Source organism: Cherax quadricarinatus, chromosome 38, assembly GCF_038502225.1.
Source record: "Cherax quadricarinatus isolate ZL_2023a chromosome 38, ASM3850222v1, whole genome shotgun sequence".
In the NCBI taxonomy this organism is placed as follows: domain Eukaryota; kingdom Metazoa; phylum Arthropoda; class Malacostraca; order Decapoda; family Parastacidae; genus Cherax; species Cherax quadricarinatus.
In genome coordinates this window covers 3,743,639-3,769,857 of record NC_091329.1, presented here as the reverse complement: position 1 = coordinate 3,769,857, position 26,219 = coordinate 3,743,639, and the positions used below count along the sequence as shown (strand labels likewise).

Genomic DNA, 26,219 nt, shown 5'->3' with positions numbered 1-26,219 from the left:
GTGTGTACTTGCTGTGGTGTATGACACGATGCTTGTGTGTACTTGCTGTGGTGTCTGACACGATGCTTGTGTGTACTTGCTGTGGTGTATGACACGATGCTTGTGTGTACTTGCTGTGGTGTCTGACACGATGCTTGTGTGTACTTGCTGTGGTGTCTGACACGATGCTTGTGTGTACTTGCTGTGGTGTCTGACACGATGCTTGTGTGTACTTGCTGTGGTGTATGAGACGATGCTTGTGTGTACTTGCTGTGGTGTATGACACGATGCTTGTGTGTACTTGCTGTGGTGTATGAGACGATGCTTGTGTGTACTTGCTGTGGTGTATGAGACGATGCTTGTGTGTACTTGCTGTGGTGTATGACACGATGCTTGTGTGTACTTGCTGTGGTGTATGACACGATGCTTGTGTGTACTTGCTGTGGTGTATGACACGATGCTTGTGTGTACTTGCTGTGGTGTCTGACACGATGCTTGTGTGTACTTGCTGTGGTGTCTGACACGATGCTTGTGTGTACTTGCTGTGGTGTATGACACGATGCTTGTGTGTACTTGCTGTGGTGTCTGACACGATGCTTGTGTGTACTTGCTGTGGTGTATGAGACGATGCTTGTGTGTACTTGCTGTGGTGTATGACACGATGCTTGTGTGTACTTGCTGTGGTGTATGACACGATGCTTGTGTGTACTTGCTGTGGTGTCTGACACGATGCTTGTGTGTACTTGCTGTGGTGTATGAGACGATGCTTGTGTGTACTTGCTGTGGTGTATGACACGATGCTTGTGTGTACTTGCTGTGGTGTCTGACACGATGCTTGTGTGTACTTGCTGTGGTGTATGAGACGATGCTTGTGTGTACTTGCTGTGGTGTATGAGACGATGCTTGTGTGTACTTGCTGTGGTGTCTGACACGATGCTTGTGTGTACTTGCTGTGGTGTCTGACACGATGCTTGTGTGTACTTGCTGTGGTGTCTGACACGATGCTTGTGTGTACTTGCTGTGGTGTATGACACGATGCTTGTGTGTACTTGCTGTGGTGTCTGACACGATGCTTGTGTGTACTTGCAGTGGTGTCTGACACGATGCTTGTGTGTACTTGCAGTGGTGTCTGACACGATGCTTGTGTGCACTTGCAGTGGTGTCTGACACGATGCTTGTGTGTACTTACTGTGGTGTCTGACACGATGCTTGTGTGCACTTGCAGTGGTGTCTGACACGATGCTTGTGTGTACTTGCTGTGGTGTCTGACACGATGCTTGTGTGTACTTGCTGTGGTGTCTGACACGATGCTTGTGTGTACTTGCTGTGGTGTCTGACACGATGCTTGTGTGCACTTGCAGTGGTGTCTGACACGATGCTTGTGTGCACTTGCAGTGGTGTCTGACACGATGCTTGTGTGTACTTGCTGTGGTGTCTGACACGATGCTTGTGTGTACTTGCTGTGGTGTCTGACACGATGCTTGTGTGCACCTGCTGTGGTGTCTGACACGATGCTTGTGTGTACTTGCTGTGGTATCTGACACGTGGCTTGTGTGCACTTGCTGTGGTGTCTGACACGATGCTTGTGTGTACTTGCTGTGGTGTCTGACACGATGTTTGTGCGCACTTGCTGTGGTGTCTGACACGATGCTTGTGTGTACTTGCTGTGGTATCTGACACGTGGCTTGTGTGCACTTGCTGTGGTGTCTGACACGATGCTTGTGTGCACTTGCTGTGGTGTCTGACACGATGCTTGTGTGCACTTGCTGTGGTGTCTGACACGATGCTTGTGTGCACTTGCTGTGGTGTCTGACACGATGCTTGTGTGCACTTGCTGTGGTGTCTGACACGATGCTTGGAGGGATTGATCAAGTGCACGACAAAGCGATGAGAATCGGTACAATCCTGGTTTATGTATTATTAAAATGAGATGACCGCTCACAGGTTGCCGTGCTGGCTGCCTTGCTTGGGATGGGTATGGGCTGGTTACCTTGCATGGGATGGGTATGGGCTAGATACCTTGCACGGGATGGGTATGGGCTGGCTACCTTGCACGGGATGGGTATGGGCTGGCTACCTTGCACGGGATGGGTATGGGATGGATGAATATCGAGTGTTGGCACACTCAGGATGGATATGGGATGTCTACCACCCACAGGGTGGATATGGGGTGACTACCACCCAAAGGGTGGCTATGGGGAGACTATCACTCACAGGGTGGTTATGGGGAGACTACCACCCACAGGGTAAATAAGGAGAGACCACCACCACCCACAGTGTGGCTATGGGGTGACTACCACCCGCAGGGTGGATATGGGATGCACAGGGGGCTAATAGAACCATAAAGCTAACTGAAAATTCATCCAAAACTCTTTTTTATATAAGATGAAGAACATTTTGATAATGACAGATCCCAATATACGATCTATGTTTGTGTCTACTTCTACCGTAAATCGTCCAAGTTGAACATATTACGAATATTAAGCAACGTCACGGATTTATAAATAGCTTGTGTATTGACATGGGTTTTCAAAAGACTCGTCCGAAAGGTTGCATAAATATATTCAGGGCGCATTTTTATCAAAAGAATGTCTTCAAAATATGCTAACTTGATGGATAGATTAATTTACATGGCTTTCTGAAACTTTTATTAAAACTAGTGAGCATAGATAGTTGTGGAATATTTAAATATAAGAGGTGACACCAATGGATTGAGAGGATGCCACCACTCAGCTGAGAAACAGTGACGTCACTAACGTCGCTGATAAGACCGAACAAGCGAATACGTAATAATTCTATATATAAAATAACATCTACCTAACTTGCTATTTTACCGCTATAATATTTTTCATATATAATATATGAACAGAGCTCTAAATTTTTATTTATAATATTCAGAGTTTTGAGGCTCTCCTGAGTTGTAGTTATAAAATTTTATTTAAGGTGAAATTTTGAGTTTGGAGGAGTGTAATCAATACTGGAGGAGGTGTGGCCCCAGGCCAGGCTGGTGTGCGCAGCCGCCATGCGTTGCCCTGGTGACCGTAGTGCGTCGATAATGTCAAGTGGCAAGTCACCATTTTATATCTATATTTCCGTACTATAACCTTGTCTTATGCTCTTTTCCCGCACTTGAAGTATTAACAAATGTGTCAGTGTATGTGTGTGTGTAATTATAACAGAGGTTGAGGGTTGGTTGTGGGTGTATCTGAGGAGCAAAGGTGAAGGAGAATTCTCTCGGCATTACTTCTCTCGGCAACATCGAGTCTGTCATTGATTTCTGGTGTAGTACGAGGGGCAGACACGTCGAGGTGGCCGTGGGATCAGTTTCACCAGTGCCAGGTACTATTTCACCCTTGTAGACCTCCGTCATGGACTTGCTTTTGTGGTGAGTGAAATTTTGAGAGGCTGAGATCAGCATCCCTCTCTGAGGCTGCTTCACTGCTGATGTGGCAAGTTGAAATCTTAATTATTTCTTTATCTCTTCATTTGTGGGCTTTATTTTCTTTCCTGTTTTTATTTAGAGTTTCAAGTATGTAATGTAGAATGCAGCCAGCGTGCTGTCATGGTGTAATTATTGTATATGAATTATTCAGTAGGGTAAACTATGTTATAATGACGGTGACCTACTTACTAGACCCATTCACTTGACCATGGATTTTGCTCTTATTTACAAAATTAGATACAATCTCATTGTGACTACCTTGTCTAAGTCATCCTGCAGTGTTCCACTGTTCTTATTTTCTTATTATGAGAGTGTGTAATGATAGAGCAAGAAGTGTGTACCTAACATGCATCAGGCACCATGATCCACGTAAACTAACATTGCTCACGATAATTACATTATTATTATTATTATTATTATAATCAAAAAGAAGCGCTAAGCCACAAGGGCTATACAGCACGATAATTACAAACATAGTGTGTTTACATCAGTCATAACAACAAGAAGACACAATACCGTGACTGGAATGTTACACAGATAACCCGCACATAGAAGAGAGGAGCTTACGACAACGTTTCGGTCCAACTAGGACTAAATGGTCTAAGTCGGACCGAAACGTCGTCGTAAGCTCCTTTCTTCTGTGTGCGGGTTATTTGTGCATATATCAGTCATACATGTGTCAGGTGCTTAATTTTGGTGATAATTGCTGCTTTTGACTCGTAAATAAACTTGAAAATCTAGCTTTGACAAGATACTGGCTGAAGATCTCGTTTTTTTTTTCATGAAGTTGAATCAGGAAGCTGTGGAGGTTAATTAAGCACATTCCATAATATAATAATATCTATATTAATAACATTAATGTGATAGTAGATGTAGTATAATGCGAATACTGGATGAATGAAATTTCCTCCCCAACATATATTTAGTAAACAAATAATATACATACTGTGTGTACGATTTTGTCTTCTATTTCGTGAATTTTTTTTTTAATTTAGGACTGCAAGAATTGCTTTGTTATTACCATTATGCGCCCAGGAGGATTTCACAGTTGGTATACAACTATTTTATTGTCAAAATGTGGGTTCTCTGGTCATACAGATAGGTGTGTATGCATCGAGTTGTGTTTGCCGGGGCGGGGGTTGATGCTTAGCTCCTGGCCCTGTGTACGTGTATGTACATGTGCTTGTTGGTACTCACATGTGGCTGCAAGGGTCGAGTCTTAACTCCTGGCCTCGTATCTGAACTTGCCGCTTGCCAGATTCACCCCTAGCCTCGTGGGCCTTATTGTACCTGCTCTTAAAGCTGTGTGTGAAGCCTGTCTTCACCACTTTTTAACCGAGGTCTTGACACTTTCCAACGACCCTGAGACATGAAATACTTCCTGACATCACCGTAGCTGATCTGTCTTAAATTCAGCTGTGTCCCCGAGTTCCCGTTTCTCGCAAACAGCTCCCTGTCTACCTTGTCAATTTCCCTAAGTATTTCATATGTTTTTATCATGTCTTCCCTGATTTTTCTATCCGCCAATGTCGTTACATTCAATTCCACTGCCCCTCAAAGGGTTAACTCAGGAGCAAGCCATGCGCGTACTTCTGCACTTTGTCCGGTTTCTTAACCTTCTTCGTCAGGTGTGGGCTCTATACTAGTGCTATGTTTACAAGATGGGCCTGACATATGTTGAGATTCCTGAAAGCCACTCTTAGATTTGCCAGGGTCATTGGTTGCAGAAGTTATTCGGTAAACGTAAGCTTTTGCCGAAATTCTAGGCCTTTGCTTACCCCTAGGCCTTTCTCTGAGTGAGGTCTACATCCTTTGTCTTCCCCGAGACTATACACCGTGTCCGGTCTTCTGTCCCCTTCCCTGATCTTCACGACTTTGCGCTTACTGGAGTTGAATTCAAGCAGCCACTTTTCTGACCAATTTTGCACTTTGTCCAGATACATTTGCAGCCTTTCCTTCCCTCGTCTGTTTTTATTCTCATCTGGCCCTAATACCGATACTTGTGGCACCCTGCTTGTTGCACTTTTCCATTCTGGCATCTCATCCCGGATAATCACTCTTCGCTTCCTTTGAGGTAATCGCTGAACCACCGAAGTACGTTTCCTGTTGTGTTTGTGTGTTGGGGCGGTAACACTGCAGCAGACATAACTAGCCAATGCTAGGCAAGTCTAACTCACACTCACCCATACTCATGCATGAACCTGTCCAGCCTATATTAATTAATTAAAGCTACCCAAAGTTCTTGCCTCAGTGACGTTACCAGGGAGTTTCTTCCACTCACCCACTCGACTACAATTATTGTTAAACTAGTACGTTCCTGCACCCCTTCAAAATGTAAATTGCTACAAGGGCTGTTTTGGGTAGATATATTCAAACTCTATTTGTATCCCTCTTATTTATTCCAGTTTTTCCATTTGTATATTTCAATCGTATCTTCCCTAATTCTACGTTTTCCCCCGAGAGTGCAAATCCAGTGCCTTCAATCTTTCTTCGTAGAAAAGGTTTCTTATACATGAAATCAACTTCGTCATTCTTCTCTGTATATTTTCAAGCACTTTTATGCCCATTCTATAATATGGAGACCAGCAGAGTATCGTTATCTAAATGAGGCCTTACCAGCGATATACAACGAAATATAAGCTTAGGACTAATATTATTTATACTTAGTGATATGGAGCAAACACTTTTTCTTTCACTGTTGTCTTGGCTTTAAATTTCTGCTAACTAGAACTCTTAAACCTTTTTTGCGTTCACTCTGACAAAGCTTATAAGTGTTAAAGTTACTCTCTTTTCCTAGGACTTGAACCTTGCACTCGTTTACGTTCAACTGCATCTTCAACTTCCCCGACCACAAACAGCAACCTATCCAGGTCACCTTGTAGCCCTCTAGTACCCACAAAAAAATATGTGACGGCCTATTTTTGTCATCAGTAAACCTACCTATGTCGCTATTTATTCCCTCATCTATGTCACTTATTTTCACCCTTGTGATACTTATCAGTCTCCTTGTGTGGAACTTCATCTAAGGCTTTACTGAAGTTTCTATACACAATATCGTTCCTTTATGTTGGTCTACTGCCTCAAATATCCTAGTGAAAAAGGATAGTAAAATCATAAGGCAAGAACATCAGAATGCCCCTCTGTAAAATCGACCTGAGATTCGTTGATCAAATTATGTATTTCAAGGTGGTTTTGAATTACATAGGCAGTTTTTTATTCCATCAACTTCCCCACAGTTGACGTTAAGCTAATTGGTCTATAATCTGAAGCTAATAACATTTCTTTCGCTTTGCCAAGTTCCTCTTTACATTCTTTTAGAATCCTCGACAATGGCTCATCAGGGGCCGTCGACTTGTTTGGCTTAAGAACATAAGAACATAAGAACTAAGGAACACTGCAGAAGGCCTACTGGCCCATGCGAGGCAGGTCCAAGTCTCCTACCGGCTTAAGCCAATGCACCCAACCTAGTCAGGTCAGGTCACATTGACTTAAGGGAGGAACACGGCAACCGACCTGGTAGCACAAGCTATCAGGTCCAACTCACACCCACCCACATCCACTCATGTATTTATCCAACCTATTTTTAAAGCTACACAACGTTCTGGCCTCTATCACTGTACTCGGGAGTTTGTTCCACTCATCCACAACTCTATTACCAAACCAGTACTTTCCTATATCCTTCCTGAATCTGAATTTTTCCAACTTAAAACCATTGCTGCGAGTCCTGTCTAGGCTAGATATTTTCAGCACACTATTTACATCCCCTTTATTTATTCCTGTCTTCCATTTATACACCTCAATCATATCCCCCCTAATTCTACGTCTTTCTAGAGAGTGCAGTTTCAGGGCCCTTAGTCTATCCTCATAGGGAAGGTTTCTGATACATGGGATCATCTTTGTCATCCTCTTTTGTACATTTTCCAGAGAATTTATATCCATTCTGTAATACGGTGACCAAAACTGTGCAGCATAATCTAAATGAGGCCTAACCAAGGATGTATAGAGTTGAAGAACAACCTGAGGACTCCTATTATTTATGCTTCTTGATATGAAGCCAAGGATTCTATTAGCTTTATTGCGAACACTTATGCACTGTTGTCTTGGTTTCAGATTACTGCTAACCAGAACTCCTAAATCTTTTTCGCAATCCGTAATATTAAGATCTACATTATTTAGTTTATATGTGGCATGGTTATTGTCCTGTCCAACATTTAGAACTTTGCATTTGTCTATATTAAACTGCATCTGCCACTTCTCCGACCACTGCATCAGTCTATTCAAATCTTCCTGGAGTGCTCGAATGTCCTCGTCAGAATGAATTCGACGGCCTATTTTGGTGTCATCGGCAAACTTGCCTATGTCGCTCTTTATGCCCTCATCTATGTCGTTTATGTAGATTGTGAACAGCAGGGGGCCCAACACTGACCCCTGTGGAACACCGCTCGTGACGCTTCCCCACTCTGATTTCTCCCCATTTATGCAAACTCTCTGCTGCCTATTTGTCAACCATGCCTCTATCCAGGAAAAAATTTCTCCTCCTATTCCATGTGCTTTAATTTTCCTCAATAGTCTCTGATGTGGGACCCTGTCAAAAGCCTTACTGAAGTCCATATACACAATATCATATTCATTACCATGATCTACCTCCTCAAATACCTTAGTGAAAAAAGTTAATAAATTCGTAAGGCAGGAACGCCCCTTGGTAAAACCATGCTGAGATTCGTTGATTAATTTATGCTTTTCAAGGTGGCTACGAACTGCCTCGGCAATTATTGATTCCATAAATTTTCCCACTATGGAGGTTAGGCTTATTGGTCTATAGTTCGAAGCTAAGGACCTGTCACCTGTTTTGAAAATAGGTATCACATTTGCCATTTTCCACTTATCTGGCACCATGCCAGTTTGTAGTGATATGTTGAAAAGATTAGCCAAAGGTGTGCTAAGCTCCTCTTTACATTCCTTTAGAACCCTTGCATACAGTTCATCAGGGCCTGGGGATTTGTTAGGTTTTAATTTATCAATTTGCCTAAGGACCATGTCACTTGTGACCCTAATAGTGCACAGATTATTATCGTCCTGTTCTACATAATTTATCATTACTGGAATATCGCTGGTATCCTCCTGTGTAAAAACTGAGAGGAAGTATGTGTTAAAAATTCTACACATTTCCTTATCACTGTCCGTGAGCTGACCCGAGGAACTTTTGAGTGGGCCTATCTTGTCCCTGATCTTACTTCTGTATACCTGAAAGAATCCTTTTGGGTTAGTCTTCGATTCTCTTGCAACTTTAACCTCATAATCTCTTTTTGCTTTTCTAATTCCCTTTTTTATTTCTCTCTTTAACTGAATATATCGATTTCTTAATTGCCCCTCTCCTCTTTTGATTTGCCTATATATGCCTCTCTTTTGACCAATCAGATATTTTAATCTATTGTTCATCCATTTAGGATCATTTTTGTTTGATCTGATTTCCCTATTTGGAACATAATTTGACTGAGCAGCTAGAACTATGACCTGGAAAGCATCATATCGGCAACCATCACCACCTACCTGACCCTTAGTCAGGTCATTCCAGTTCAGCCCACCTAAGTAATTTTTCAGTCCTATGAAATCAGCCAAGCGAAAGTCAGGGACGGAGACTTGATTGCCATTATTAGGGGAATTCCATGATATATTAAAACTGAGTGATTTGTGATCACTCTCCCCAAGCTCATCATTAACCTCAAGATTATTAATTAGTGTTTCCCTACTGGCAAGAACCAAGTCAAGGAGGTTATTTCCCCTAGTTGGCTCTGTCACAAACTGTTTTAAAAAACAATCCTGGATCGTATCAAGAAAGTCACCCGACTCTAAATTTCCTGTCAAATTGCTCCAGTCAATCTGTCTATAGTTGAAATCTCCCATTAGCACAACATTTTTGTATGTAGATGCCTTACGAATTTCGTCCCATAGAAGTTTACTGCACTCCCTATCAAGATTTGGGGCCCTGTAAATCACACCCAAAATTAGTTTTTCTCGGCCCCCGAGAAGCTGTAACCAAACAGATTCAGTGGCTGACGCTTCTAATTTAATATCTTGTCTAACACAACAATTTAAATTGTCTCTGACATACATCGCTACTCCACCACCTTTCCTGTTGACCCTGTCAGTGTGGAATAATTTATAGCCTTGTATGTGACATTCAGAGGGCATCTCTCTATCTTTCAGATTGAGCCAGGTCTCTGTTATAGCAATAATATCTATGTTTCCTGCACTTGCAATTAATCTTAGCTCATCTATCTTATTTCTAACACTCCTGCTATTAGTATAGTAAACCTTAAGGGAGCTAGTCCCTTGCTGCCCTCTGCTGTCCCCCTTTGTTTGCTGACCTGTTCTATTGTCTTTATTTATAACTTCATGCTGAATGCCTTTTATACATTTACTGTTTCCAACCCTAGTGTTGCAACCTGCTTGTTTCCCACACACACCCATACCTCTATCTTCCATCAGTTTAAAATCATAGGCATTTCACCAATGGCCTTCTCAATCGAGTCTGCAAGTGCTACCACCCCTGCCCCAGAGAGATGTACCCCATCCCTTGCATACATATCATGTTTGCCATAAAAGTTGTTCCAGTTGTCAATGAATGGGATTGCAAGTTCCTTGCAGTATCTGTCTAGCCAGCAATTTACACCAATTGCCCTAGACAACCATTCATTTCCTACTCCCCTTCTAGGCAAGATGCTACATATGATTGGGATCCCTCCCTTAGACTTAATGAAATCTATAGCTGACCTGTACTTATCTAGCAGCTCTTCTCTCCTACCCTTCCCAATATCATTTCCACCAGCACTGAGACAGATAATGGGCTTGTTCCCATTACCTGACATGATATTATCCAGCCTGTTGACAATGTCCCCAACACCAGCTCCAGGGAAGCACACTCTATCTCTCATCTTCTTATTCCTATTACAAAAAGCACGGTCAATATATCTTACCTGAGAGTCACCAACCACAAGAATGCGCTTACCTTCATTAGCAGGGGCAGTAGTACCCTTACCTTCACTGGCCACTGAAGTACATTCATCTTGGAGAACAGAGAAGCGATTTCCTACCTTCAGATCTTCACTCTTAACTTTCCTTACTCTGATGCGCCTCCCATTACTGTGAACAACTCGCCACTTGTAGCAGGTGCTGGGCTGCACCTCACTGCTGGTAGCCGTTGCTACCTCCCCAACTACAGCCTCCTCACAGTGAGAGACAGACTGCACCTCACTGCTAGAAGTCTCATTCCCCACAACTCCAGCCACCTCACACTCTCTCCCAGACCCATTGAGGTGGACCTTCAGCCTCCTAATCTCCTCCTGGAGAAGCAAGACCTCCTCCTTCAACTCTCCAACCTCAGTTTTTAAAACACTGCAGAAGCAAGCCATGCTTTGTAACCGTCCACGCTAATCCCCAAAGCAGCTCAGGGTCTGTGACCTCACGTGACGACTGACCACTGACGACTGACGACTGACCACTGACGACTGACGACTGACCACTGACGACTGTGACGACTGACCACTGACGACTGACGACTGACCACTGACGACTCGACCTAAGTTGTCAGAGAACCGTGTTACTTGTAGCTGTAATATTGCATAATTCATTTTCTTCCTTATCTGTGTAATATTATTTTGGATGATTTCGTTTGTATTTTCTGATACAAAAATAGAGCAGAAATAAGTGTTAAAATTGGCACAATTTTTTTTTGTCACTAACAGTTTAGCTTACCTGAATTACATCGAACTGAGCCTACCTTTTCCCTAATCTTAATCCTATATACATGGACAACCCTTTTAGTTGGTCTTTAATTCCCTGGCAACCTTAATTTCATGTTCTCTTGCTTTCCTTATTCCTTTTCTCTTTAATTTTAATCTTAAATTGAGTATATTGTCCATAATGTGACCCTCTCCTCTATTTATTTGTCTATTAAATGCCTCTCTTTTTCACCCAAGATATGTTTTAATCGAGTCATTATGTTTGATTTAAATTTTCTATTAGAACATATATACAGCTATGGCAGCCTGTACAATGCTTTTCAAAACGTCATATTGGCAGCCATCACCATATGTCCGGCCTCCCTCATCATGATCCTTAGTTAGGTTACTCCAATCTTCACTACTCATGTAATCCCTTAGCCCCATATAATCTACGTGAAAATTGGGGACCATAGCTTTCTTTTCGTTTTTAAGGTAATTCCATGAGATATTGAGACTAAATGGTTTGTTATTGCCTTCTCTACGATTATCAGAAAATCCAAGACCAGCAGGTTATTTATATCTTGTAGTTGGTTCTGACGCAAACTTTCCAAAGCAATTCTGAACCATTACAGAAAAGTCACTTGACTATATTTCTTGTCAAATCGTTCCAGTTAATTTGGATAAAGTTGAGATATCCCATTAAAACTACATTTTCGTTTCAGCGCATGGCTAGACAGGCCGTGTGCTGAAACTCATATACACTTACCTACGCAAGTATATAAAACATTACTAACAGTAGCGTGCATATTAATTGGGACAGTGATGAAATACGATATTTATTTGAAAAATTAATGTTTATTTGAAAAGTACGCGGCAGTGATATATATGATAATTGCTTTAATAAGAGATACGACTACTCTTTGCTTTTATAAGCCTTGCTACACGCTTTGGCATTGAATCGATCAATGCTGAACACATTTTGGCAAGCTCTTGTCATAGCACCAGGTCCTAATAATAACAGCAGTTAGCTTCTCCAGTTTAACAGCCCTGTTTCACGATCCTGCGTTTGCTTATTGCCCATAGATTCTCAGTTAGTTTCCAGTTGGCATTTTTGATGGAACTGTGGCATGGAGCAAGATCCTGTTGGAAAATACCTTCTCCATCAGGAAAGTCTGTCCAAAATGGGAAGCACATGAGTTTCCCAGGATTGCCTTGTATTTGTCACTGTTCATCGTTATCTCAACAATAACAAGCCGTCCAGGGCCTTTAGCAGTAGAACTACCGCAAAACATCTTAGGTGTTTTTTTTTTTTTTGTGCTTGTTAAATGTGTTCATTCCGAAGTGGTTCGCCTTTGCTCCGTCTCACCACTAATCTGTACCCATGTACTTCAGAATACACCTCTCCAAAAAATATAACTTTTCCTCATTCATCTGTCGTCCATCCCCTATGATTAAGTGGCCGCCGCAGCCGTTTTTTCTTCATAGCAGCAGTCAGTAATTGTTTCTTTACCGGCTCATTTGGCAGTTCTGCCAACTTCAAGGAGCCTTCGTTGAACAGTAGATCTTTGCTGGTTTTCTTGGGATCCTTCACACTATTTCTTACGATAACCTTGTCATCGTGAGGTGCCGTCTTCCCTTTTCTTCCACATCTTCCTGGACACTGCTCCACAACCGTCAGTGTTGTCAGCTCTCTTCAGAATCCGACCAACAGTTGACTTTGCAAGACTCAAATTTTCGGTGATCTGTCTGATACTCAAATCAGCATATTTTCTAAGAGCTACAATACTTGTATGCTTCATAGGTGTAACCTCCATCATGAATTTCAGCAGTAATAATGAGCTGAATGGGAGAAGTTGGCAAAACCATATTCACTCACGGAACACGCCTTCAGGAATAGCCATACAGAACAACAACTGTTGTAGCGCTGACGAGTTTCAGGGTAACATCACAGCTGGATAGTTGTCATAAGTCGGTAGCAAACTCTTCTGAAAAGAACCAAACCCAAACTACATTAATTAAGCCGGAGACTAAAACATATTATGAGATAATCGTAGAATTTACTTCTGTCCCAATTAATTTGCACACTACTGGAACTCTATGACTCAGGAACTTCTTGTCATTTGAATGAGGCTTTCCACTAGCTTACCTGTCTAATCCGTTAAAAAAATTAATTTATACCATTAGCTGGTGAATTGGGAGGTTATCATTTGACAAGAGATACTACCATCCTGTTAGTCTGAAAAAAAAAGTTAAGCCTATTAAACCTTTTTCACTCAGGTTAGATTGCTGCTTTTATTTTCTGCTGAACATTTACCCCTCAAAGAAGGTTCCTTGATGCTGGTGAGGGGCTCTTGATCTAGGGAATTGGATCTGTGCTCCAGTTGCCTGAATACCTTCCACATCCCCCCCCACAGGCGCTACATAATCCTACGGGTTTAGTGCTCCCCCTTGATTATAATAATAATAATAATAATAATAATTCTGAGCATTTAATGTAACAGGTACCTCCTAATAATTTATACACACATTTAGTATTTTCTTATCTTTTCCTTGCTATGTTTCTTAATAGTTCTGAATCCTATAAAAGTTTCTACTATTGATTTTTTGGTAACTTTTTTCCTTCGTGCAGTTACCTAAACGAAAGAGAGAGGAAAGTTTGTATTCGAGTTTGGATGTGCATGGATGTAATACAGTATTTTTAGAGATTTTTTTTTGTTCTGCTCTTAATGCAAGAAAGTTGGCTGTCGTAGCACTGAACAAAGCAAAGTTTATAAGTTTTGAGATATAGGGGCTAAAGCATCAAGTAATTTCCTATTTGAGTTTCAAGGAATATGCTACCGTATCTTAACCTTCCAGCAGCTGAAGTCATTAGCCCAGCCATATCTATTTTTGAACTCATTGGAATTCGATATCACTTGTCATTGCTCAGCTCATTGTTTCGTGATTTTTAACCATGCTCTCATGTTCTTGTTGCAGCTCTGTTAAGTGTTCGATCGTAGTGAGTAATGGGGGATGGCCTTTGGGATTGGTGGAATAGTACGCTGTAGAATGGGCTTGGTAATGTCTATGAGTTTCATGGAAACCGGTTAGCCGGACTTGAATGTTGAAGATAGGAAGTACAATGCCTGTATATTTTTAAAGTCAGGTAGGGATGCTATCTATGATTCGCTCGATCACCACTGTATCATGATGTATGCCCCTTTCGTAAAGGGTCCAGTGAATTTTAATGTATTTTTTTCGGATCAAGCCGCCTTGGAGGGGAAACTGCCGAAATGTTAGAAAATATTAAAGATTAGTGTTAAGTTTATTTAAAGAAAAATAAATGAAAATTAATGAAAAGTGCTTTGTTAAAGGTGGACATGAGAGAAGAGGCAGCGAGGGGGTGTACTAACACTAACTAACGATGTATGCTAATTATTATTATTATAATCATGGGGAGCGCTAAACCCGTAGGATTATACAGCACTTGGGGGGTGGAAGGTATTCAGGCTCAGTTCAAGGAACCGGAGCACAGATCCAATTCCCTAGATCAAGAGCCCTTTACCAGCGTCAGGGAACCTCCCTTGAGGGGGATGTATGCTGAGGATAACATATCGAACATACCTGGAGAGAGTATATAAGAAAATTCATAACTAATCCACAAATTGGAAGTCCATCTTCGGCCAGCATTTCGATCCATCTTGAACCATCGTGTTTGAAACTATGCGATACATAGGGATAACAAATTCATGAGCTGTGGTTAAATAGGATTAATATTTCTAGCCATTTGGTATATTGTACTAATAGCTATTGAGTGCTAGAACTTGCAGCCGGCGAGTTACTGAAGTTCCAGGTATTGTTAGTTAATCCATGGACCAGAGCAGATAGTAGCACCTGAGGGGGCAAGACAATTACAGCTGTCAATTTGTCTGACTCGACGCCCAACGTAAGAGCAAGACAAACCAAGTTATAACCCAAAACTCATGGCTCCTGGAAAATCTTCCCGAGAACTGTTGAAATCAGACGCCAAGCTGCAATCCTATAGATAGTAAAAGACTTGCTTGATGAAGCCACCCTACACGTGACCTGCCACAGGAGATATCTTAGCATCTTTACCATGAGTTAGTTTAATATTTTTATTATCTACCCCATTATCCATCCTGTGGACTGTAGTCAAGGTCCAGGGACTGGACCTCGAAAAAGCTGCTTGCTGACGTTATTGCCAAAAAATAAAAAAAAATCCTACAGATGGAGCCGCATCAGAAGTTTCAAAAAAGTAAGCTAGGCAAGGAACACATTAGTCTACCGTTTTGGAGGCAAACTATATCTGAAAGAAAAAGAAAAAATTAAATACCACCTCATTAGATGTGGTACATAAGTTTCTTAAAGCCGAAAAAAATAACATTCACTACACCGACGGTCTTGAACTAACGTCGAAATTTGACGTTCGTTTAGGATGGGTTGTTTAAAAGATACTTATAAGAATAAGAAATTTATTTTGACATGATACACAGTCGTACAAAGGAATTTAATAGTTGGGTGTACCATACCACGGGCGGGATTTGAACCCGCTGTCAGAGAGTCTCAAAACTCCAGACCGTCGCGTTAGCCACCGGGCAATCGTGTCATTATGATTTCGTGAGTCATGTTGGGTGTACATGCCAGGAGCCCCTTTGTATGTAGAGTATTTCGGGCAAACTTAATATTGTCTTTTACAATAATTTCCAAAATGAAGGTACACAAATTGTTTGATGTAAGGCTCACAAACATTAATTACCCAGGCAGAATACAACCCGTCCTCATACTAGGCGTGATGTGCATGCAAATGTTAGTTCCTCGAAATACCTAATTCATGACGTCGCGGCATTTTTTCTTATTTTTCTTATTTATTTACTTGCACGTTTATATATTCTACCCTAATCAAATCTGACAAAAGTAAAATGTTTTCTTTATACAGGAATCATTCAGAAATTGGTGCTGCTAATCGCTTAGGGCAATAAACCGGAAATCTTTGATCTCCGGCCTCTCTCTATATGTACTGTATATATGAATGCGGAATAACTTAAAACAAAAAATCGAGAGTTATCGGGAGATTCGAACACTGCAAGTCAAAACACAAGCTCCACCACTATACCATGAGGATACCCAATGATGAAATATTCAACATGCAACATACTGTTGATTTTGGAATATTATCCTTGCCTACCAACTGCGACTCGGTGCAAATTTTTATAGATATTTCATCTCATGCCAGATAGTGATGAGTGTAACTCCTCATCATCAGTGAATCTGGAATAACTACTGTAATATCTTATCATAACTTTTCGAGAGTTGTCAGAAAACTCCCAGCTGGCAGGTCAAAACGTAAGTCCTGTGCTCTAATTCTTAACCACTAGGATCCCCATTGAGATCATCCAGTATACCACATACCTGGAGACTTTTTGACTGTTAACATAGTCGCCAACTGCGATTCAATCAGAGATGGGGGACAAGAGTTATAATCTAACACTGTCTGTGGGGTGAGGTTAGATATCTTTAAAAACCTGCATAGAATCACATTTAGTGGATATTGCAAGATTCCAAGGTGTGCAGGCAGCGTGGTATAACGAGGCTTAGAGTGGGTTTTCATTGTATATATGTGCTCAAACTCTCTTATTAAAACAAAAGATCATTTCCTTGAGCTTTTTGACCCTTGATCGCTTTTAGTTTTAGGGAGGTGACTTAATGCTGCCGTAGGCTTAGCGCTTCTCCACGAATATTATTATAATCAGAAAGAAGCACTAACCACGATTATAATAGTAATAGTAATGATAGTGATAATGTGACTCAGGGCACTTCGAGAGTTAGACAACGACATTGGACAAGGCGATCATAGCAGTAATTTGAATAACTGCAGCGAGGTTATATTCTGCATTTAGAACATTAGGCGACTGTGGTGCTCATTAATGGAAAATACGCCTCGAGAAAAAAACAGCAGCATATCCGGTCTCTCACTCCAGCAAAGGACTAAGAGCCGTCGGCGTACGTAGCAGTGGTATCTAAATGCAATGGAAATGCTTAACAAAACAGCGAGCGCGAGTTCAAAAGTAGAGAAGCGAGTCACTGAAAAGAGCTGCCAACAGTAGACGTGCATCCTGGGAATTTCCAATGATGGGAGGGAGAGATGAACCTAAGTCGAGATAGACGAGGGAAATCAACAAGGACCTGAGACCACAAACTGACAACATAATAAAAAAGAACGTCGAAGAAAACTTAAGATTTGTTAACGTGTGTGAAAATCCTTTAAGATAGGATTATGAAGCTCATCAAAGACATTATGAAAATTCTATTTCCCGTTGAATTATCAATGTCATCAAAACAAACTATACAGCGATACCAGGAGTGAGTTAATCGACTGGATAACTTAATGATATACCTTTGGTGAGTTCCAGGAGTTTTTCTACTCCCTGAGCCCGGCCATGGGCCAGGCTCGTCTGGTGATTATTTGGTCAACCAGGCTGTTGCTGCTGGTGGCCCGCTGACCCACATATCCATCACAGCCAGGGTGATCTAGCTCCTGGTGAAGATACTTGTCCTCCAGACATTAACATTATTGTGAAGGAGATCTTGGTCAGAAAAAGAAGCTGGATTGTGACCTCCAAACTTTAATTTAGATAAGACTAAAATTGAGCAATTTCCGAAATTCCAATTACTCCGAAGCCATCCAGATTCATTGGCTGGTAAGAGGTGAGCTACATGAAAGCAGCCAATTACGGACTGTTAGTGGCAGTGACCAGCAAAAGCTGCCAGGCAAGCAATCAAGCAGCCACAGTGTCGTATCAAAGGCGTCCCCAGCCTCTCGTCTTGTTTTGATTGTTTTCCTGCTTATCAATATGTCTGTCTTCCTTTGTCCTGCAGACCTTTATCATCCTGCCTCACTCCTTTCAACCTTCACCATCCTGTCTATTCTCCTCTTCTTCAGGATACGTACAGTTTACTTAGAAGTTTCTTCTCGTCCTGATGACTACACAAGTTGTGATGTGGAGTAATTAGTTGTGTTGGCTCAGGGATGTCTGTTCTCACTAGCTGCTTGTACATACACATGTTCAACATCTGGGTATCTATTGTAGACGTTTCGCTATCCAGTGGCTTTTTCAATACAATTTCAAGGACATAATTGGAAGACAGTAGAACTAAGCACAGGTATGAGGGACTAATTATCTCATCTTCTGTATATAGTTCTACAGTCTTCCAATTATGTCCTTGAATTTGTATTGATAAAGCCACTGGATGGTGAAACGTCTACAATCACGATACCCAGATGTTGCATATTATGTCTCATTCTTCACTAGTTGCTGGTGGGAACCAGTCATCATGTCTCAAGTATACTATCTTCTGTGTGGCTCTCCTCACTTAGATGTCGCCTGTCATTGTTAATTGAAGGACGATGTCGCTAAACCCAGATGTGTCATACAGCGGAAATAGAAGGTTTAGATTTGATCCTAGGAAGGAGAGAATAACTGATGTTACAGTTGTTTCAAGGTGAGATATTCCCTGAAACATGGAGATAGGCACAGTGTCACATCACACAACTTGCAGTATAACACCAGCCATGTTCCACCAAGGTAGGGTGACCCAAAAGAAGTAATGCTTTCACCATCATTCAGACGGTTGACTTGAGTTTGAATCACTCAGTATGAGTGAAGTAATAAATTAGCTTCCATCTATCAGCATCGTGTTGAAATAGACTTCATTCGTTTATTAACTCGGAGGTTTAATAACTTAAGACTATCTAAGAAAGCCAGAGTGGTTTTCCACTGGGGTTCTGTTATTTTTTTTCCCTCAGGATGTGATCCACAAAAGTCAGGCAACATCCAGATACCTATTTACTGCTAGGAGGACATGTGTAAGGAAATATACCCAGCGTCTTGACCCTACTCAGGATCGAACCCAAATCCTCTGGTTGTGAGCCGAAGGTGCTGCAACCTAACCACAAGCCTCCTGTATAGTAAAAAAAACTGATATAAATCACACAGCCAAAAACTGAATGGTCGTGTTATCAGGGTTCACAAAAGTATACATACTTGTTACGATGAAATAAATCATCTAAAATTGTGGACAATATTTTGTATTATAATACTGTGTAGTTAGGAACAACCTTAACATTGTTAAATAACAACCATTCAAGTCTTATGAGCGTGAAACATAGGTAGTAGGTTGGCATACAACAACCATTCAAGAAGGTACTACCATCCAGTCATATGAACGTGAAACAGGTAGTAGGTTGGTATACAACAACCATTCAAGAAGGTACTACCATCCAGTCATATGAACGTGAAACATAGGTAGTAGGTTGGTATATAACAACCATTCAAGAAGGTACTACCATCCAGTCATATGAACGTGAAACATAGGTAGTAGGTTGGTATATAACAACCATTCAAGAAGATACTACCATCCAGTCATATGAACGTGAAACATAGGTAGTAGGTTGGTATATAACAACCATTCAAGAAGATACTACCATCCAGTCATATGAACGTGAAACAGAGGTAGTAGGTTGGTATATAACAACCATTCAAGAAGATACTACCATCCAGTCATATGAACGTGAAACAGAGGTAGTAGGTTGTCGCAGTGATTTTTTTTCTCATGTTCATATAAAAGAAGCTTGGCCACAGACCGAACCGCCGGGGATGGGGGAAGGGAGCGATGCTTAGTTCTATCAAATGCCAGATGTTAAGGCAGAACCATTAAGTGTTAATATGTTGTATTTTGTATGTTTCTGCAGTGGATGATGGGTGGTGGAGTTAAGTGTCAACAGCCGAGTCCCCCAAACGACTAGCACTAAGCATCAAGACAGCAGCAGCAACTAACAAAATAGCAGGGTAGTCACTCCTTCCACCCCTCCCCAGGCCTCGTGTGTTAGTGGTGGTAGGTCCAGTGTCAGTCAGTAGTGGCCCACTGGTGTGGCCCATAGTACTGGCACCGGCCCTCAGTTGAGGCCCACTGACTCCAGCCTACTGGCCCCAGGTGATAGCACGCTTTTTGAAGCCCACAGCAAGCGGCCTACTGACTGAAGCCCATCACGTCTGTATCATCTCACCCCGCATGATACAAGTAGGTTTACCACAGCATCTGTGCTTTTAACAACATAGGTACTATGTCCGTTTACCCAGTATGTTGGTATCCCTTTACCCAACATATTGTCGGTAACTCTACCAACATTATTACAGCATCTGTGTTTACTGTGTGACAACAGGGTAGATGTTTGGCTAATTTGATCTAACATTAATGTGAGGTAACTCAAGATATCTAGATTATGGTCTGTCTGTGAACATTAATGCAAGATAAACAGTAGATATCTGACTTATTTGGTATAATACAGCGAGTTAGGTGGAAGATGCCTGGCTGATTGATCTAATACAGCGAGTTAGATGCCTGGCTGATTGATCTAATACAGCGAGTTAGGTGGAAGATGCCTGGCTAATTTGATATGTGTGCATTTATTTTGATTAGATTGTTTAAAAGACCTCTTATTCAGAATTAATATTTTTTTAGCAACTAGTGGCCTCCATTTAGTCAATGCTGCAGACTTTGAGTCATTACCACAGACTTTACATAGTCATTACCACAGACTTTACAGTCATTACCACAGACGTAATTACATAGTTATTGCCACATATTTTTATAATTTCCTCACATTTTGATAATCATTACCTCACACCCAGATAGTCATTACCTCACACTTTGATAATCATTACCTCACACCCAGATGGTCATTACTTTATACATTAATGTCATTATTTCACACTTAAATAAGAAAATATATAAGACTCATTTGGGTAGCTATAGGTAAGCCAGATGGGTTCTTTCAAGAATCTTCCAGGGCTGTAATAGAGGTGAACCAGATGGGTTCTTTCAAGAATCTTCCAGGGTTGTAATATAGGTAAGCCAGATGGGTTCTTTCAAGAATCTTCCAGGGTTGTAATATAGGTAAGCCAAATGGAACGGTACTTATAATCTTCCAGGGATGTAATATAGGTGAACCAGATGGAACGGTTCTTATAAGAATCTTCTAGGGTTGTGACGTAGGTGAGCCAAATGCATTGTGGATGCACTCTGGGAGTTGCCGGAGCGAAATTTGCAAGTGATAGTATCACATCTGATGTGATTTAAATTTAAAATTTGTGTATGTGTTGTGCGGCAGTGGCGACGGAGGCGCAGCGGCGGCTCTTGTGTCCGCGGCTGCTGGACTACATGGTGGTGGTGGGGGCGCGCACCCCCGGCCGCGCAGCTCCTGTACAACCCCCGGAGCTACTGCGCAGGTATCCCCCTGACGACCACAAGGTGAGCCCCTGTGCCCACTCATATTGCTTTACCTTCCTCCACTAGTGTTTCATGCACTCCACTGCTGTTTCATGCACTATATTCCTGTTTCATGCACTACACTCCTGTTTCATGCACTACACTCCTGTTTCATGCACTACACTCCTGTTTCATGCACTACACTCCTGTTTCTCGCTCTCCACTACTGTTTCAATGACTATTCACGTTTCTTGGACTCTACTGTTTCTTGGACTTCACTACTGTTTTCTGCTTTCCACTGCAGCCTCCCTGTCTCCACTGTTGTCTCCCTCTCTTCAGTACTGTCTCCCTGCCTCCTCTACTGTCTCTCAGCCTTCACTACTGTCTCCCAGCCTTCACTACTTTTTCTGTCTCCATTGCTGTCGTCCGGCCTCCTCTACTGTCTCTCAGCCTCTACTACTGTGTCTCTGCCTCCACTACTGTCTTCCTGCCCTCACTACTGTCTTCCTGCCTTCACTACTGTCTCCATGCCTCCACTACTGTCTTCCTGCCTTCACTACTGTCTTCCTGCTTTCACTACTGTCTCCCAGCCTCCACTACTGTCTTCCTGCCTTCACTACTGTCTCCTAGCCTCCACTACTGTCTCTCTGCCTCTACTACTGTCTCCCTGTCTCTACTACTGTCTCCATGCTTCTATTACTCTCCCAGGCTCCACTACTGTCTCCCTTCCTCCACTACTGTCTCCCAGGCTCCACTACTGTCTCCCTGCCTCCACTACTGTCTCCCTGCCTTCACTACTGTCTCCCTTCCTCCACTACTGTCTCCCAGGCTCCACTACTGTCTCCCTTCCTCCACTACTGTCTCCCTGCCTCCACTACTGTCTCCCTGCCTCCACTACTGTCTCCCTGCCTCCACTACTGTCTCCCTGCCTACACTACTGTCTCCTTGCCTCCACTACTGTCTTCCTACCTTCACTACTGTCTTCCTGCCTTCACTACTGTCTTCCTGCCTCCACTACTGTCTCCCTTCCTCCACTACTGTCTCCCTGCCTCCACTACTGTCTCCCTGTCTCTACTACTGTCTCCATGCTTCTATTACTCTCCCAGGCTCCACTACTGTCTCCCTTCCTCCACTACTGTCTCCCAGGCTCCACTACAGTCTCCCTGCCTCCACTACTGTCTCCCTGCCTCCACTACTGTCTCCCTTCCTCCACTACTGTCTCCCTGCCTCCACTACTGTCTCCCAGGCTCCACTACTGTCTCCCTGCCTCCACTACTGTCTCCCTGCCTCCACTACTGTCTCCCTGCCTCCACTACTGTCTCCCTGCCTCCACTACTGTCTCCCTGCCTCCACTACTGTCTCCCTGCCTCCACTACTGTCTCCCTGCCTCCACTACTGTCTCCCTGCCTCCACTACTGTCTCCCTGCCTACACTACTGTCTCCTTGCCTCCACTACTGTCTTCCTACCTTCACTACTGTCTTCCTGCCTTCACTACTGTCTTCCTGCCTCCACTACTGTCTCCCTTCCTCCACTACTGTCTCCCTGCCTCCACTACTGTCTCCCTGTCTCTACTACTGTCTCCATGCTTCTATTACTCTCCCAGGCTCCACTACTGTCTCCCTTCCTCCACTACTGTCTCCCAGGCTCCACTACAGTCTCCCTGCCTCCACTACTGTCTCCCTGCCTCCACTACTGTCTCCCTTCCTCCACTACTGTCTCCCTGCCTCCACTACTGTCTCCCTGCCTCCACTACTGTCTTCCTGCCTTCACTACTGTCTCCCTTCCTCCACTACTGTCTCCCTGCCTCCACTACTGTCTCCCTTCCTCCACTACTGTCTCCCTGCCTCCACTACTGTCTCCCTGCCTCCACTACTGTCTTCCTGCCTTCACTACTGTCTCCCTTCCTCAACTACTGTCTCCCTGCCTCCACTACTGTCTCCCTGCCTTCACTACTGTCTCCCTGTCTCCACTACTGTCTCCCTGTCTCCACTACTGTCTCCCTGCCTCCACTACTGTCTCCCTGCCTCCACTACTGTCTCCCTGTCTCCACTACTGTCTCCCTGTCTCCACTACTGTCTCCCTTCCTCCACTACTGTCTCCCTGCCTCCACTACTGTCTCCCTTCCTCCACTACTGTCTCCTTGCCTCCACTACTGTCTCCCTGCCTCCACTACTGTCTTCCTGCCTTCACTACTGTCTCCCTCCACTACTGTCTCCCTGCCTCCACTACTGTCTCCCTGCCTCCACTACTGTCTCCCTGCCTCCACTACTGTCTCCCTGCCTCCACTACTGTCTCCCTGCCTCCACTACTGTCTCCCTGCCTCCACTACTGTCTCCCTGCCTCCACTACTGTCTCCCTGCCTACACTACTGTCTCCTTGCCTCCACTACTGTCTTCCTACCTTCACTACTGTCTTCCTGCCTTCACTACTGTCTTCCTGCCTCCACTACTGTCTCCATGCCTCCACTACTGTCTCCCTGCCTCCACTACTGTCTCCCTGTCTCTACTACTGTCTCCATGCTTCTATTACTCTCCCAGGCTCCACTACTGTCTCCCTTCCTCCACTACTGTCTCCCAGGCTCCACTACAGTCTCCCTGCCTCCACTACTGTCTCCCTGTCTCCACTACTGTCTCCCTGCCTCCACTACTGTCTCCCTGTCTCCACTACTGTCTCCCTGTCTCCACTACTGTCTCCCTGCCTCCACTACTGTCTCCCTGCCTCCACTACTGTCTCCCTGTCTCCACTACTGTCTCCCTGTCTCCACTACTGTCTCCCTGCCTCCACTACTGTCTTCCTGCCTCCACTACTGTCTCCCTTCCTCCACTACTGTCTCCCAGGCTCCACTACTGTCTCCCTTCCTCCACTACTGTCTCCCAGGCTCCACTACTGTCTCCCTGCCTCCACTACTGTCTCCCTGCCTCCACTACTGTCTCCCTGCCTCCACTACTGTCTCCCTGCCTCCACTACTGTCTCCCTGCCTCCACTACTGTCTCCCTGTCTTCTCTTACTTCGCCTCCTCCCAACATCGACCTTAAAAGTATTTAATGTATAAATACCACAGCTATAAATAGCACAACACATTTTTTTACTTTTTCTTTATAAAGGTAATGTTAATCGTGGCTTCCGTGTATTGGAACAAAAGACACAACGCTCTATTTAGGACCTCGGTTAAAGGGACTTCTCTTTGAGTCCCATGCATTCCCCCCTTTTTTTTCTTTAGCAGAATTGGATACTTCAGTAGTGTGCTGCCACCCTATTCTGTGTGATAGTTACATAGTGGGAACAAAGGTTAGCTAGCTATGTTCACCTTTCACCTCCAAGTGCTAGATCTGTGCATGTGTCTTATTGGTCAACTAATATACTCAAGAATGATACCCTCATGTTGTACCTGTGTCTTATTTGTACATTAATGGAGATTCCTATGTGTTGCATGTGTTATTAGTACGCTAGTAAACAGTACATTGATATGTTGGTTGTAACTGACCATATTTTTAAAGGGGTGGACCGATAAGCCAGTGTAAGGCCTCGGTCAGATAACCGAAAGCTCCAACGGCGGGTCATCATCAAAGACCCGCGCTAGGAAACACTTGTCCTATTTCCTGACGAACGTTACCTAACCTAACCTAAGTAAACAGTATTAGCCTACCAATATGTACCAATATGTTCCACATATTGGTAGGCTACCAATATGTTCCACATATTGGTACGCTAATACTGTTTGGATAATTATCCAGCCCAAGTATGAGTGTTGGGTTCGTAAAGAAGATTAGAGCACACTGGAACGTTAGTAATCGCCATATTGCTGTGATTAATACATGTTTCACCCGCACAGTAAAGCTTGCTGTGCAAGTGAAACGTAGTCTTAACAAAGTTTCGGATTGCTGCTCATGTGTTTACCAACTACAATAGTGAGGTTACTCTACTTGCTGCTGTTATTAACAGAGAGGCTTTGCTGTAGTAAGAGGTTTGGTTAAGTTCCACGTGCTACATTATGAATACAAAATAAATTATTTATTAATGAAAGATAACGAAATAATGGATATTTTTAGGGAAAAAATAATCCCTAACTAATTAAGCTCTGAGTAATTATATGAATAATGATCTCAAACTCATTAAACCGCTAATAACGATGGTTGAGAGAATGGTGTTGCAGGGTAAATTCTAATGAGGGTGTGTTAATTTGTATTGTAGTATTTGTGTTTGTGTTGTGGGCAGGACTTTCCCCTGCCCCTGGACGTGATATACTTCTGTCAACCTGAAGGATGCGTGTCTGTGGGACCCAGGAAGACCTCTTTGAGGGAGGCCACATCCTTCGTCTTCACACTCACCGATAAGGACTCTGGTGAGTGTTAATACCTCGCTTTCCATTCTTCTTTACTCTCTTGCCTCGAAATTATTTTTTATTCGTGTGGTAATTCTCCTTCATCATGAGGTTTCTCTGTGTTTGTGTATTGCCCACTTTTGTTACTTGCAAGAACTAGGTTAATATTTTTTGGATGGTTGGACGTTGCCACTGCGTCTTCGCAGTGGTAAGGTCCCACCACACAAAATGTACCCAGTGTTGTAGATGATTTTAGTGGTGGCAAGTTCAAGATGGTTCTCCCAGTGTGATGTTGAAAAAGAGTGGAAAACAAAAATACTGTATTATTTCTGAAGCATTGCAGTGAATGCAATTTTCTCATTTCAACATTCATGCAGACTCCGGTATTTTAGACAGATAAGGTGTTGTAAATTTCCAATGATATTTAATAAAAATAAATTTGATGGCCTTTAATAGGCTGTCAACGGCTGCCAATATACAGTATAG

General features: G+C 42.9%; 1 protein-coding gene across 18 annotated transcripts in view; it reads left to right on the top strand.

Moving 5' to 3' along the window:
• Positions 1-2,967: 2,967 nt before the first annotated feature.
• The window catches only part of Rab3-GEF (Rab3 GDP-GTP exchange factor), a 277,389-nt gene continuing 254,137 nt past the window's right edge, over positions 2,968-26,219 (top strand). For 9 of the 18 annotated variants that reach the window (XM_070092018.1, XM_070092008.1, XM_070092005.1 and 6 more), the window contains exons 1-4: positions 3,077-3,364; positions 19,895-20,223; positions 21,314-21,453; positions 25,628-25,754. In XM_070092018.1, coding sequence (XP_069948119.1) covers position 20,223; positions 21,314-21,453; positions 25,628-25,754 — 268 coding nt within the window. In that variant the 5' untranslated portion in view covers positions 3,077-3,364; positions 19,895-20,222. Of the gene's footprint in view, positions 3,045-3,075; positions 3,365-19,894; positions 20,224-21,313; positions 21,454-25,627; positions 25,755-26,219 lie in introns of those variants that run through there. The other 9 variants (XM_070092004.1, XM_070092002.1, XM_070092015.1 and 6 more) reach the window with 3 other exon arrangements.